Source organism: Chelonia mydas, chromosome 13 (assembly GCF_015237465.2).
Source record: "Chelonia mydas isolate rCheMyd1 chromosome 13, rCheMyd1.pri.v2, whole genome shotgun sequence".
Classification (NCBI taxonomy): domain Eukaryota; kingdom Metazoa; phylum Chordata; order Testudines; family Cheloniidae; genus Chelonia; species Chelonia mydas.
This window is the reverse complement of record NC_051253.2, coordinates 29873918-29888873: the sequence shown is the minus strand read 5'-3', so window position 1 is coordinate 29888873 and position 14956 is coordinate 29873918. Positions and strand designations below refer to the sequence as shown.

At 56.9% G+C, this 14956-nt stretch overlaps 1 protein-coding gene across 10 annotated transcripts in view; it reads left to right on the top strand.

Moving 5' to 3' along the window:
• The window catches only part of CHD6 (chromodomain helicase DNA binding protein 6), a 178460-nt gene that overhangs the window by 140100 nt on the left and 23404 nt on the right, over positions 1-14956 (top strand). For 9 of the 10 annotated variants that reach the window (XM_043527369.1, XM_037915471.2, XM_037915475.2 and 6 more), the window contains 9 exons: positions 1222-1325; positions 2234-2363; positions 3162-3222; positions 6295-6349; positions 7514-7733; positions 9493-9701; positions 11377-12915; positions 13607-13755; positions 14309-14515. In XM_043527369.1, coding sequence (XP_043383304.1) covers positions 1222-1325; positions 2234-2363; positions 3162-3222; positions 6295-6349; positions 7514-7733; positions 9493-9701; positions 11377-12915; positions 13607-13755; positions 14309-14515 — 2674 coding nt within the window. The remainder of the gene's footprint in view (positions 1-1221; positions 1326-2233; positions 2364-3161; positions 3223-6294; positions 6350-7513; positions 7734-9492; positions 9702-11376; positions 12916-13606; positions 13756-14308; positions 14516-14956) is intronic. The other variant, XM_037915470.2, reaches the window with a different exon arrangement.

Genomic DNA, 14956 nt, shown 5'->3' with positions numbered 1-14956 from the left:
GGGCAGAGTTTTTTCTCCTGCGGCTTAGAGAGCTCCCTCTGCAGCGGAGCTGAGCAGGGACAGCGGGCTTCTTTGGCCAGGGGACAGGACCACTGCTCCTGTAAAATAGCACCATTGGGAACCACACTGAGCTACATGCATACACACGTACACATGGGTATGCATGCCGAGGCACACGCAGACTTCCCCCCCGCATCCCCCTACACTCATGCATTCCCCAGCCAGCCCCAGCGTGCTGGGAATCAGGATTCCCCACAGTGCAGCCCAACAAATTCATCTCTAATATGAAGCTGTAGCCCCTAGTTAGTCCTGACCTAGCCTTGACATCCAAGCCAGGTGGCTCAGACCGGAGTGGAGCATTGCCTGCTGGGACCTGCATTCCCTCCCTCTGCTCTGCAGGGAGCATGGGGGACTGAAATGGCTGCAGCCCTCTGGCTCCTGAAGTCCCCAAAGGGATGCTGGGTTGGGCAAAGCCTGGTAATTGCCCTGGTGTCACATAACGAGCAGTGGCAGAGGGAGCCTGCTGCCGAAGCCCGGCTCCCAGGATGGTAGAGGAGAGCAAGGTTTGCTGAGCTCACTGAGCCTGATCCTTTATTGAAAGCCTCCACTTTCCTGTCTCAGCAGAGGCTGCTGCTTTCCCAGGGTGCTCCTGTGCCCAGCACAGATGCAGTCAGTCTGTGTCCCAGCAGCTCACTGAAGGGAAGCCAGGGAGAGTGCTGCCTGCCTCTCTGAAGGCTCGGTGCACTCCAGCAGATAGCTGCTTTGCCTTGCTCTTGCTCTGTCGGTGGCTGGTAGCTTTAGTGAAAACTTTCCCCAGCCTTAAGGCAAATGCCACTCTAGTGAGTCCCGGGAACTCATGGGCCAGCCAGGCTGAGTAGGATGGGTGGAGGTCAGGCCATGGCCACCATCCCTGTCTCACAGGAGGGTCTGGTGACGCTGGTGTGTGCAGGGGAGGCTGACAGCAGGACTCAGCTAGCCTAGTACCAGGCTCGATTGTTACCATGGCTGGTCCTCTTGGCATTCGGGGAGCTCACACACAGCGGAATGCAGGACCTGACCCCAGTGTTTCTGGAGAGGCAATCACCAGAGCGCTATCAAGGCAGAAGGCCTGTCCCTAGTTGCCCCAGCATCGTGGGACCCCTGAGTCCACTCAGCTGTCTGCAGAAGCGGGGGTTCTCGAGGAGTCCAGAGCAGGGTGCATTCATGGCCTGTCCTTCTCAGGGAGCTGGACGTGCTGCTGCCGGACATCGACTATGTGGAGATCCCAGTGGACTGGTGGAATGCAGAGGCCGATAAATCGCTGCTTATTGGAGTTTTCAAACACGGTATTGTCCCTGTCAAGTGCTGAGCCCTGCCCCCGTTCGCTGGGGTACTCCCGCTGCCTGAGCCAGGAGCCAGGAGTGGCTGCTGAGTTCAGAGCACCATGCCGATGTTCCCTCCCCAGGGTGGAGCTAGTGGAATGTCGCACCCGGGGACCCACCGCATCCTGGGTGCTCCAGCGAGGAGCCCCAAGAAGCCGCTTGTTTTTGCTGCCATGACCTGGCAGTGCTGAGCGCTCGTGTCCTGCACATCCCCTCCAGGCCAGCTTACCTGGGGACCAGGCTGAGCCAAAGCACCTGGGGCTGTAGCTCCATCAGCTCTCCCAAGTTGCGGGGAGTTGGGCCTTGCCCCATGTGACTCAGTAGAGACACTCCAACGCCTGTGTTGGCCCTGACTCAGTGGGCAGCATGGGGCTAGCAGACGCTGGGATGCTGCAGACGTTGGCCACATCAAACCAAGCGCCTGACTCAGGGACTGAGGGGGAGCGTTCACATTCCTGGCCAAATTCTATCTCAGCTCAATACATTCTGCCTCTTGAAACTCCTCTTGCAATTTCTGTTGGAGACAGGAGTCTGCACTGTCTGCCCTAAACTGTTACCCTGGTGCTGCGTTCCATCCCAGAAGTGGCTACATCTCTGGGGCGGACAGGTTGACTCCTGTGTCTCTGTCTCCCACACAGAAGGGCTGTGGATTAATCAGCAGCCATTTGTGAAAGGCTTTGGATGCTTTGGGTGAAACTTGCTATTGAGGGACCAGGTTATCTGTGGGCCAGATGGCAAGGTCCTCACTCTGGAGTCAGGCGCACTCAGGCAGGCCCCACTGGCACAGCCAGAGTTTAGCCAAAGCCAGTCACAGGTGGCCTGGCCCCTGGCTAGGACATTATCCCGTTTAATGTCAGCTGTGGTGTTGCCAGGTTATGAGAGGTACAACGCCATGCGAGCAGACCCGGCACTATGCTTCCTGGAGAAGGTGGGCATGCCAGACGAGAAGCTGCTGTCTGCGGAGCAGGGCGTCAATGATGGGGCACAGGATGCTGCAGAAAGGTGGGCGGGGGCAGGAGGAGGGAGGGAGGGCTCTGGCTGGCTCCTGGGGGCAGAAGAAGCAGGACAAGTGTCATGCTGTTCTGTGGGGGTGGGCATCAGAACGGAGTGAGAGCGGAGAGGAGGAGGGTAAGCTGGCAGCCCAGCAGGGTGCCTGTGACCCAGGGCGACAGGGGAATGCCAGTGTCTGCTGGGCATGACTGTGTATGATAGTGGGAGAGGGCAGGCAGGGTGCCAGGTTTGTGGGAACTGCTCCCCTGGGTTAATTCCCTCAGTGGGCCAGGGAGGTGCATGCGCCACTCACACTCACGTAGGCGCAGGTTCTCCACCCAGCCAGGGGCACTGACACATGCAAACCCCTTAGAAGCTGTGCTGTGCTTTGGAGAGCAGCTCATTGGCTGGGGGGTGAGGGGCTGATCAGAGAGTTCACAGCCCCTGATTGCAGGAAATGGGGAAAGAAGGGCTGGCTGGCTGGCGTGCTGCAGCAGGTGGGTGAGGGGCGGTGTGTGTCACCAGAGAATCCCAGAGCTGACCTGGAGCCGGGACTGGTACTGGGTTCTTTGCCAGCTTTGCAAACATAAAGGTTGAGAATGTCCTGAATGTGAGTTACCTCCTGCAGGCGGAGATCAGGGAGCAGGTCCAGGCTTGGGCATATGATGAAAGGGCAGCCAGCAAGGGTGCCCAGGCAGTGTGAAAGTGCGGGAGCCGGCTCTCATCCTGCAGGCACTGGGACATTGCTGGGGTGGGCAAAGACGAAGCGGAGCTGCCAGGGCTAATGCTCTGTCGGGTTGTTTTGTCTAGAGGAAACGTTGAGAAAGAAGAGAACAGTGGAGACAGAGTCGAGGGGCTGCCACAGCAGGAGGTGAGTGGGGCTCCCCACAGCCGGGAACAGCTCCCCAGCCCCAGCCAGGCCTGCCCCCTGCTGGCTCAGGAGACACTTGGTGTTCTGCCGTGGCTAGGGAAAGAACAGTGGGCTAGACCCTCCCTTTTCCCCTGGCTGAGCCAGTTTGCTGTTAGTCGGGCTCAGTAGGGACAGCTGTCAGGAAGGTGCCTCGTGCCCAGGCTGTCTGTGACTGCTCCCAGGAGCACATGGCTGCTGGGATGGAGAGTGTGAGTGGGTGACATTGCTGCATGGGATGGTCACTATCCTTCCAAAGTCATGTCCCCCCGTCCCCCGCAGGAGCTTTGGTATTGGTCTCTAGTCAGCTGATTCCTGGATGTGCCCAGGCTGGCCAGTCAGCAGAGATCTCACCATCTCGCCGCCAAGCAGAGCCCTGCCCTGTTTGGCTGAGGACTGTTACCATAAATGCCAGGACTGGCTCTTCCCGTGGGGCTGGGCTAGGACCAGCCCCAAGCAGGAGCCTGATGATCAGTAGGATCTCAGAGTGGTTGGGCACCTCCTCCACCACCCTCAGCCTGCAGTACCTCCACAAGGGCCAACATGCTGGGTGCCAGGGCAGCCTGCCCACGCCCCCTTTCCTCAGGCTGGCACCTAGCTCAGGCCAGGGCAGCCTAACCCCCCAGCCCAGCCTTCCTCCCCCAGTCTGTCATCTAGCCCAGCTCAGGGCTGCCCGGCCCTATGGCCTAAGGAACCCCAGCCTGGCATCTAGCTCAGCCCCCTGCCCCCCAGCTGGTGCCTAGCCTGGCCCAGGGCAGTCCAGCCCCCCCAGCCCAAGGCAGCCCTGCCCCCCCCCCCCCCGCACCTAGCATCCAGGGGAGGATAGCAGAGGCAATGAGGGGAAGGTGCAGAGTGGGAGATGAGGCAGGGCTCAGCAGGGAAGGATTTAGAAAGAGCAAGTCTGGAGCTGCAGGGTAGAGATTGCAGTGATGGGGCCAGGCCCAGCCAGCAGTGAAGAGGGGCCAGCACCATCAGCCCCACCCTGCGCTGTCCGGGTTCATCCTGACGGGGAGGGCAGCACAAACCCTCTGCTCAGCTGCTGATCCCGACAGCTGGGATCCCCACTCACCACCCTTAGGCTGGCAGAGGAAAGGGCCCCAGCAGAGCCCCACCCCTGCCATGTGCTGCCCCTGCAAATCACTCAGCCCTGAGCAGCAGCTGCTTCTCATCTGAGAGCCTGGGGGGGCTGAGGAAAGGCGTCTGCTTCACTCCCTCTCCAGCAGCCTCTGTGCCTGCGGGGAACTGACAAGTTCTCTGTCCAGGCGCCTTCCCGGGGCAACAGGCTGAGCTGCACAGGGAGAACAGGCGGCTTCTGAAGCCCAGCAGATGCAGCAGCAATGCACACGCCACTTGTTTGACTTGGCTCCACAGAGGCTGCGGCTTATGGCACATTGAGACGCTTCCTCTTTAAAGGACCTGGGGCAGCAGCCCTCCACTCTCCCCACTATCTGCATTAGCCGTGCTGTGCTCTCCCTCTGTAGCTTTAGATCCATGCTGCTGGGTCTGCCTTTCTCCAGGTAACTCCACCCCCTGCGCCCCAACTCCCTGGGAAATGGGACACATGCCTAGTGGGATTGTCCAGAATTCCCACATAGGACCCTTCCCACAGCCCCTTTTCCCTGTCCAGTGCAGGCTGGTCATAAAAGGCCTGAGCGATGTCACTGCCCCCTACCCTGGTTGATAATCCCCCAGCCTGGTACAACTTACACCCAGCCAGCTTTCCCTGAGACCTCCTCTACTCTTCCGAGCTACCCCCTTGTACCACTTGGGCTGCACCACTCCCAGCTGTGGCCCACTGCTGTCGCCTTCAGCATCACTGAGCCAGGCAGGAGTGAGCCGTCCGTCTCTCCAGGAAACAGCCCTTGCAGGCTCTGAGCATGTTCATTGCTCACATCTGAGCCCCCAGTTTGCACCTGTTGCCCTGGCGTTGAGGTGCCCAGAATGGAACGTGGGATTACCAGGGCCCCTAGAGATGGCTCTCCCCTTGCCCATGTGGTGGTGCTTGCTCTTTCTCTAGAAGGCCCTAGCCTGGCTAGGACGGGTGCAGCTCCAGCAGGGGTAGCCTGCAGACAGTCAGTGTGACAGAGTTTGAGCCATCTTGCTGGTCAGGGCCTGGCCAGACAACCCTGGATAACACGCCTCGCTGTCGTCCTCTGCTGCCTCCAGGAGAGCTCAGCCATGGGCTAGTGTCCCTTCTGGCTTATTTTCCCCACTCCTGCCTCCACCCCAGCGAGTCCCAAACCACCTTCCCTGCACCATGAATCCGTCCATCTGCAGGATCTGCCTTCTTCCAGAGGGCTCTGAGACAGCACCTAAGTCACCCTGGCTCCATGCCTCTTCCCAGGCCTGTAGGGACATGCGATCCTGTCAGACCCTTCGTAGGTGCCAAGAGTTCTGTGGGCTGTCCCCCACCTTAGTGCAGGGTTGCTGGGCCCCAGAGCAAGGTGCAGGCCCAGCAGAGTGTCCTGGGCCTGGCTCTGCCCTCTCTGTGCTGGCAGGGGCTAGGGCCACATCTTGTCTTTCCAGTGGCTCCCTGGCAGCACTGGGCCCTTCAGCAGCAGCTGAGCTCTGCACTCTTCTGCGCTGCTCTCCACCTAGGGCAGAGCACATGTTGCGGGGTCAGTGATTCTCCCCAACCAGTGAGTCCTCTGTAATGCCCCAGAGCGACACAAGAGCGTTAATGTTTGCGTGGCCCTCCCAGGCTGGGGCCAGCATGGGGGAGCGTCTGGGCTGTGACGTGAGAGCGGCTCCCTCCCGTCAGAGGGTGAGGAGCTCCCATTGCTTGACAGGGGCTGCCTGCAAACCCTGCAGCTAGTGAGACACTGCCCGTGCTGAGAGATAGGTGGGAGATGAGCACGGACAGTGCCAGGCCCACCGCACTCAAAGATCGGCCAGCAGGTGGGATGCAGGCATTGGAAGAGGATGGGCGTGTGTGGCTGCTTAGATCTTTTCGACACCTGCTCCTGACCGGCCAGGTGGGCAAATGCTCTCCTCTCAGGGTGGATTTTGATGGCCTGGGTCTTACTTTTTCTGCAGGACTCTGGGAATTTGTGTGGAGAAGCTGCTGAGAAGCAGGATGACAATGTGGCAGGTGAGGCTGTGCCTTCTGGATGGCTTGCTCTGTGTGTGTGGCACCTCGTGTGGGGGGCCTTGCCCATAGCTGGGGTTGCTAGGCACTGCAGTAACAGAAGGCAGCGCTATGCAAGGCATCTGTGCTGCTAACGTGAAACTGTCCAACAGTGACAGCGTGTTCTTAAACAGCCGACAGGTCCCTCTCTGGGGCGCAGGGGACAGCTGTGGAGCCCTGGGTAACAACAGTGGGCAGCTGAGCTGTGCCTTCTGGAAGCACTGATCAAACCCAGCCCCAGGAAAGGAATTGCCCCTTGTTATAAAAGGCAGCAAGCAGGGCCCACAGTGGGGGAGCGGAAACTGGAGCATGAGCATCTTGTCTCCCATTTCCAGATCACCCACCCAACCGTGCTGCCTGGACTCAAACTGGAATTAGCTCCCATATGAAATGAGTCTGATCCCAGTAAAATCTGACCAAAATTGAGACCAAAATGTGCCCCTTGTCCCTTCCCCCAAATGCAAACCTCCTGTTGTGCCCAGGGGGCTGCCCCATAGCCCAGCTCAGGCATAGCTGATCTGAGGCAAATGTGTGCATGGCACAGGTACTCGCCGCCTGGGAGAGGCAGCCAGCAGACACTGGGGGTCACAGTGCTGGGAGATGGAGCCTTTCCCCTCCGGGACCAGTCAAACCCAGCCTGGCAGTGCCTGCAAGGCAGGAATGGGGCCCAGCTGTTCAATGGCCTGTGTGAAATGAGTAAGGTGGGGCTCAGTCAAATACCTGGTGGACGGGTCCTGCAGCCAGTGCTAGCAGCCCCCTTGCAGAATAGAGACGGGCCATATTAGCCATTAGCCACATCGCCCTCTCGCATGAGAGCTGGGCACGCTCCAGGATGACGTGAAGCTGGCTCTTGTTCCAACCCCTTTCCCCAAAACTAGGCTCAGTCTGAAAGAAGCACAAGCCAAGCTGAGCTGTGATGCAGGGGTCCAGAAGGAAGGGCTCATGGATGGTCATCCAGCCAGCCCCTGGCGCCCTCTCCTGCTGCCCTGGGGAATGGAGGCAGCAGTGGCCTGGCCCTGATCCTCTGGCCCCTCTGTGTGAGGGGTAGGGAGCTGTTTAATGAGGATCCCCCCCCACCTGCCTCTGGCTGTGTGTGTTAAATATTAATGTCCTTGCTGATGTTTGAAGCCCAGGATGGCTCCGACTCAGAAAGATCCTGCTGGCCTGTCTCGTCCGCCCTCACAGCCAGACTGCGGCGGCTCGTCACCGTTTACCAGCGTTGCAACCGCAAGGAGCTGCCCCCCCGAGCCGAGATGCTTGTGCCAAGTAACCATGGCTACTGGCTGCAAGAGGAGATGTTCAGGAGAGCTGCTGAGTTGGACCCGGTGAACAAGGAAATGCAGAAAAGGTAACAGAAAGGACTGGCCGACAGAGCAGCTGAGCAGGACCTTTCTGAGAGTCACTGGCCCCTGCGTTTACCCAGTGAAACCCCCAAGAACAGCCTCTGTCTTCCAAGGCGGCCGAGACAAGTTGGCTCAACATCTTCTCTCAGGCACACGCACTGCCCCTGTGGCCAAAAAGTGCCTGCACTCCCCACAATCGGGAATCAGGTGCCTGGAGTAACACCCGCCAAGCAGGTCCCCGTGGCCGGAAAACGCCTGCTCTCTCCCACCCGGAAATCAGGTGCCTGGGGTAACGCCTGCAGGGCAGGTCCCAGACCCCCAGGCAGGCACCAGCATGGGCCGAGGCTGGATCTCATTCCATGTAGGCTGGACCAAGACTCAGCCTCCTTCAGGAGCTGTTCCAGCTAACAGCTGTTTGAAAGGAGGAATGAGGGGGATTTCTGGTGGCCTGGGTCACACTGCTGTGCCAGACTGGGCCATCTAGTCTGGCTTCCTGCCTCCTACAGGGGCTCCTGCCCTGTGCTGCCAGGACACACTCTAGCCCCAGCTTGGGCCATGCCATGTGTGAGGGGCTGGGGATCCTTCCTGCCCCTCCACCTGGACCCAGAAGCATAAGGTTGGATTACCATCCTCACAGCCTGAGCCTGTGTTCCTAGTGTGCCCAATGCCCAGAAGTTACCCACTGCTTTTGAAATCCAGCCACATTGTCTGCTCTCTGTGGCACTGGCTGGCACAGCAGGAGGCACAGGGTCCCTGGGTAGAGGAGCATTTCCTTGCACTGGCTCTAAGTATGCTGTTGTTTAATTTCATCAGGCAAGCCTCTTGTTCCCCTATGACAGGAAAGCAGAGACTGGGGCACAGTGACAAACTATCATGCAGTAAAATTAAATGCCCCAATCAAATGCCTTTGCTCTCGTGCTGCTCAGACAGAGACCTGGGGTGAAATTGCAAACCCTTGAACGGGGCTGGAGTGCAGCAGGATAGCACTTACCCAAACTCCAGCCCTTCGTCTGACAGAGGGCTGCTGTCATTCTCAGCAAGGCAGTGCTGCCCTTGCAAACATGTGCCCATCCTTGAGACTTCCTTGTGGACAGGCTGATCAGGATTTCTCCTGCAGGGCCTTCTACCCTTCCTTCTGTATCTCCTGCCAGGGAGACTGAGCCGAAGTGGAGTTTAATAAGACCCACTTGGTCTAGCTCCAAGGATGAGTCAGGAGAAGAGCTCTGCACCTGCAGGTGCTACAGCCTGATACCCACTTGTACAGTATGTCTAAGAAGTTGCTGATTGGGGAAGTTCTTTGGAAAGCTTTGCAGATCAGGAGAGCTCTACTGAACTCTTCATCCAGCTGTCTATACCTGACAACTACAGACTGTATGGCTGTCCGGGACTGGGGCTGGCTGCTCTACATCACTGGGGTGAGCATGTCCCAGACTAAGCCACTACCTCTGGTGGTGCTGCAGCCTGAGTCAATCCAGTTCCTGCTGGCCAAGTGTACACAGCACAAAAGCCGCTATTGCCACAATGGTACCAAGTGGGCCCCTTATTCATGTCTGAGCCAAGGGGGCAACAACTGGCTGGCTCCGAGGAAGTCCCTGAGGCCATTGTAGGGAAGTGTGTGTGGAGCCTGTTCTTGGGGGTGGGAGAGCACTCTGTTCCCCAGGGCTCTCCAGCTAGTGCCTCTCACTGGCACCAGACACAGTGGGAAAGCACAAGACCATAAAGAAATGTTTCTCATGAATGTGTGCGTTTCTCCCTGCCCTGCAGATGGACGAGAAGGGAGCAGGCAGATTTCTACCGCACTGTCTCCTCCTTTGGGGTCATCTATGACCAGGAGAAGAAGGCCTTTGACTGGACCCAGTTCCGAGCCATTTCCCGCTTGGAGAAGAAGACAGACGAGAGCCTGGAGAAATACTTCTACAGCTTTGTGGCCATGTGCAGGAATGTCTGCCGTCTCCCCCTCTGGAAAGAGGACGGTGAGTGGAGAGGACGCTGCCAGCATGTGGGGCTTTGTTGCAAGGATAGGTTCCTGGGTTAATGGTTCTATTGTGTGGTGTGCAGTTGCTGGTGAGTATTTGCTTCAGGTTGGGGGGCTGTCTGTAAGCAAGGACTGATCACTCTCACAGATCTTGGGAGACAGGCCAGTCCTTGCTTATAGACAGCCCCCCAACCTGAAGCAAATACTCACTAGCAACCACACAACAGAACCACTAACCTATCCTTGCAACAAAGCCCGTTGCCAACTGTGTCCACATATCTATTCAGGGGACACCACCATAGGGCCTAATCACATCAGCCACACTATCAGAGGCTCGTTCACCTGCGCATCTACCAATGTGATATATGCCATCATGTGCCAGCAATGCCCCTCTGCCATGTACATTGGCCAAACTGGACAGTCTCTACGTAAAAAAAGCAATGGACATAAATCAGACGTCAAGAATTATAACATCCAAAACCAGTCGGAGAACACTTCAGTCTCTTTGGTCACTCGATTACAGACCTAAAAGTGGCAATTCTTCAACAAAAAAAACTTCAAAAACAGACTCCATGGAGAGACTGCTGAGTTGGAATTAATTTGCAAACTGGATACAATTAATTTAGGCTTGAATAAAGACTGGCAGTGGATGGGTCATTACACAAAGTAAAACTATTTCCCCATGTTTATTCCCCTCCCCCCCGCTGTTCCTCAGGCGTTCTTGTTAACTGCTGGAAATGGCCCACCTTGATTATCACTACAAAAGGTTCCTCCGGCCCCCCCCCCCCCCCCCCCCCCCAGTAATAGCTCACCTTACCTGATCACTCTTGTTACAGTGTGTATGGTAACACCCATTGTTTCATGTTCTCTGTGTATATAAATCTCCCCACTGTATTTTCCACTGAATGCATCTGATGAAGTGAGCTGTAGCTCACGAAAGCTTATGCTCAAATAAATTTGTTAGTCTCTCAGGTGCCACAAGTCCTCCTTTTCTTTTTTCATAGAATCATAGAATATCAGGGTTGGAAGGGACCTCAGGAGGTCATCTAGTCCAACCCCCTGCTCAAAGCAGGACCAATCCTCTATTTTTGTCCCAGATCCCTAAATGGCCCCCTCAAGGATTGAACTCACAACCTGGGTTTAGTAGGCCAATTCTCAAACCACTGAGCTATCCCTCCCCCACCCAGAGTTGATGGGAGGGCTCTGAAATATCCGCAGGTGAATTGCTACCCTTGGAGCAGTTGACGAAGGTGAGAAACTCTTCTTCATTCTGGCTGGTTAGAGAGGAAATTTAGAAACCAGACCCTGACCAGTTTAGTTACATGTGATTCCAGGGTCAATACCCACGAATCAGGAACTTTATGCTGTCCCCGGCTCCACTCCAAATGACTCTTGAACTATGGAGACACAAACTAGACAAACAGCCCCACCAATCCCTAACTTGCTGCTTCTCCATGGTGCAATTTGCAGCAGAGATCACACTGACTGGTAACCACTAGATGGCGGTGATAAATTTCCCAAGCTGCTGTTACTGTCACCCCTGACAGTTCTTCTCACACCTGTGAACCTCAGCCAAACGGTAACCCCCAATGTACAGTGTGGTAGAAAGGTTTGTCTGTATACCCTTCTGTGCTCTGTCTAATGAGGTCTCTGCCTCTTTCTTCCCGCTGCAGGTCCACCTGATCCCAGCATCTACGTTGAGCCAATCACAGAGGAACGTGCTGCAAGAACGCTGTACCGGATTGAACTTCTAAGGAAGGTCCGGGAGCAAGTGCTCAAGTACCCGCAGCTCCATGAGCGGCTCACGCTGTGCAGGCCCAGCCTGTACCTTCCTGTCTGGTGGGAGTGTGGCAAGCATGACCGGGACCTGCTGCTTGGAACAGCCAAGCATGGACTGAACCGCACTGACTACTACATCATGAACGATCCTGAGCTGTCATTTTTGGACGCATATAGAAACTATGCTCAGCACAAAAGAGCAGGTGCCCAAGGCCCAGAGAACCTGTGCTGCCTCCATCAGATGAACTCCAAACTCTATGGCTCCCCTTCGTACTGCCAGATGGAAAGGACCTGTGAGTCCCTGGAGAACGAAGCTGAGAGCCAGATCAAGCTCGAAAACCTGGAGGATGCGCTCTCCCGGGCGGAGGGCAGCCCTCAGGACATGAGCTGCGACACGTTCCTGTCGACAGTGCGGGACATCATTTCCATGAACTGTGATGAGAGCTCCTTGCCGGACTCTCTGATGTGCATGATGTATGAGGAGAAGGCGTGCCCCAGTGAGCACAGCTCTCTCGCCCATGACAGCCCCAGGTGCACACATGTCAGCAACAGTGCTGCCAAATTTGCTGAGGGCAAACTAGATGGGGATGAGGACCCATCCAGCTGTGAGGCTGAGGCCATCAGAGAGACCTCCTTCCTGGAGAGCTTGCAGATGGGCTGTGACCAAATGGATAGTCCCAATGAAGGTGGGGAGCCTTGGCCCTCAGCCCCAGCCAGCCAACCCTCCAGGAGTGTCTCCATGGAGATCAGTGATGCTTTGCAGCGGGCCAGTCCAGGGCCTGGGTCACCTGAGCTCGCCAGTACGGAGGGGGTGATCAGCCTAGGCCTATATGGGCCCAGTCTCCATAACTTGGAGATAAAGATCCCACCGGAGCAGAGGTTCATGGGCCTGTTACACAAGAAAGGCTTGGAGGATAAATCGGTGCCAAGTCAGAGCCACAGCGAGGAGGAGGAGGAGGAGAATTCTGAGATGGCAGCAGATGTTGTAGAAGGATTGAGGGGCACCCCAGAGGCCAGGACTGAAGGGAACCCCAAAGCTAACACACTAGCTGGGGAGGAATCTGGTTCCAGCCTTCCTGCTCCCAAGAACACTTGCCCAGGAGTGAATGGTGAGGCAGAGCTTTCAGGACAGGTGGCATTGCAGTGTAACAGCGGGGCAGGGGATGGGGAGGCCGACCACAAGAGCGCTGCAGAGCATTTGCCAGACTGGCCGAACAGCCTCCCCCCAGCACCCAGCCCAGCTGCAGCTGCTCAGTCGGAGCTCCCAAAGGCTGGGCCCGTCAGCATGGAAGGGGAGCACTGGGAAGCTGGCTCTGCTGCGCAGATGGGGAGCAGCGCGGCCTGGCACCTGGAAGAGCACAAGCCAAAGCAGGAAGACGATGAATGTGAGAACAAAGACGAGGAAGAGAAAGAGGGCACTGGCCAGAGCCAAGGTACGGCACTGTCTGGCTGGCAGGCATGCCCATGCACCCTGGGCAGCAAGCCTGTGTGTGTGCCAGCCTGCAGCATCAAGTGGCAGCTGCACCTGCCTTGTGGTTGGGGCCATGTGGCTTTCTGAGAAATAATATTCTCGCTGGGGTAAGAGGAGCAAACACAGACTGCACTGGGGCTTCCAGGAGGCCTTCGGTGTGTGTGTGTTTGTGTGTCATTCTGCGCCCTCACTGCCCCCATGACAAGAGGGCTCATCCTGCCCTCTCTGCCCCTGCTAGCACTGGGCACTGCCCTGTGATGGGGGGCTCTCTCTGCCCTCCCTGCCCCTTCCAGGACTTGGCACTGCCCTGTGCAAGGGGGGCTCGCACTGCCCACTTAGGACTAGGTGGCTCAGACTGGGCAGGACTGTGTCCGTTCCTGCCAACGTGGCTGGCCTTGGCCTTCAGCTGGTTCATTGTTCAGTGGCTTTGGGCCAAGCCCTGCTCCCTTGAGGTCAGTAACAGAACTCCTGGGGCCAGGGCTCTCCCAGCCACTGCTGACCAGCCGCTCAGCCCACACACAGTCAACGGGTTCACTTTTTGAAAAGAAAAATAGTCCCAAATGATGGCTGGTGAGTGGAGTGCTGACGGCACCAACCACGCAGTGGGGGGCTCCAGGGTTAAGATGGCCCCTTCTGTTTGTCACTTTGCCTAGATTGTCCAGAGAAGTATTTGGAAGAGGAGAGCAAGAGCTCTCCCTGTACCCAGCCTGGAGAGATGGACGAGCTGCAGGATTCCCGTGCACCCACCATTGCCCAGCTGCTGCAGGAGAAGACGCTCTACTCCTTCTCGGAGTGGCCTAAGGTGGCTTCAGAATCAGTTCTGCACCTGTCTGAATCATTCACAAATTGGGGCCACCCCGGCCCAGCTTCTCTGCCTTGCCACCCTTCACTAGGCTTATTCCTGGGCAAAACCCCAGCCATCCACCTCTATGGCCCTGGTCCATGTTAGTGAGCAGGCAAGGGACTGAATGCACAGAAATCCCACTGCTGCAAGCAGGATTTGGGGGTACCACAGGGAGGCCGAGCAAGGGGCCCAGTGGGATGGAAGTGAAGCACAGACTTAGCGCAGGCCCTCTGCCTGGGCTGAATTTCCCATTCCATACTCAGTGTCCCATGGCACACATGTGCATGGGTGTGCACTCAGACACAAGTTCACATGTGTATCCAGGGCCTTCAGAAATCTTCAGAAAGCATTGGTCCCTGCAACATTTGTGAAAAGAGAGGGGGTTCCATATTCACTCCCACAGGCTCTCTGCATTTCCCTCGGGGCTCAAGGTCCTGTCCATCCACATTGCCCTTTGCATGCCATGGCCCTGGGTTTGCCATGCTACTGAGCTGTCTGCTTCTGCTTGCAGGACCGAGTGATCATTAACCGCATAGATAATATCTGTCACGCCATCTTAAAGGGCAAGTGGCCCTCTTCTAGCCAGCAGTTTGAAACACAAACCCTGATGCCCACATCAGGGTTAGCCAGCAACGCAGGCACTAGGAACAGCTTTGCCGAGCCAGAAGCCCCGGACCCCAGCTTCAACAACGGAGTGTTAGTTGCACAAGTACAAAAGGTGAGGGTGTCAGGGCACGAGGCCAGACCACCTACCCCTTAGGAATTCCATCTCCCTGGTGTTCAGGGCTTCCCAGCCTGGGGAACTCCGCAGCTTGCCCTCCTCTAGCTCTCACTGTTCTGCAATTTGCAGTGTATTGTATAGTCCCAGGGGCAGCTTGGAGACCCTTCCCCCCCACACCTGGCATTCACCCAGGTACCAGGCGGGCGGACAGTTAGGTCACTGTGGGGTGACGAGTCACAGCAACCCCTGGGGCAACATGTATATTCTCATCCCAGGGGTGCCCCTTTATTCACTGACATTATGAGAACAGCAGCTGGAGGTCCCAGCGAAACAACTCGATGCATTTCTGTGAGCGGCTCTGCTCACCTTCCTTTGGAGGGAGAGGTGCTTCCAAAATCCCTCCTCCCGCACTCAGCTTAGCCGAGAACACGGTGCTCT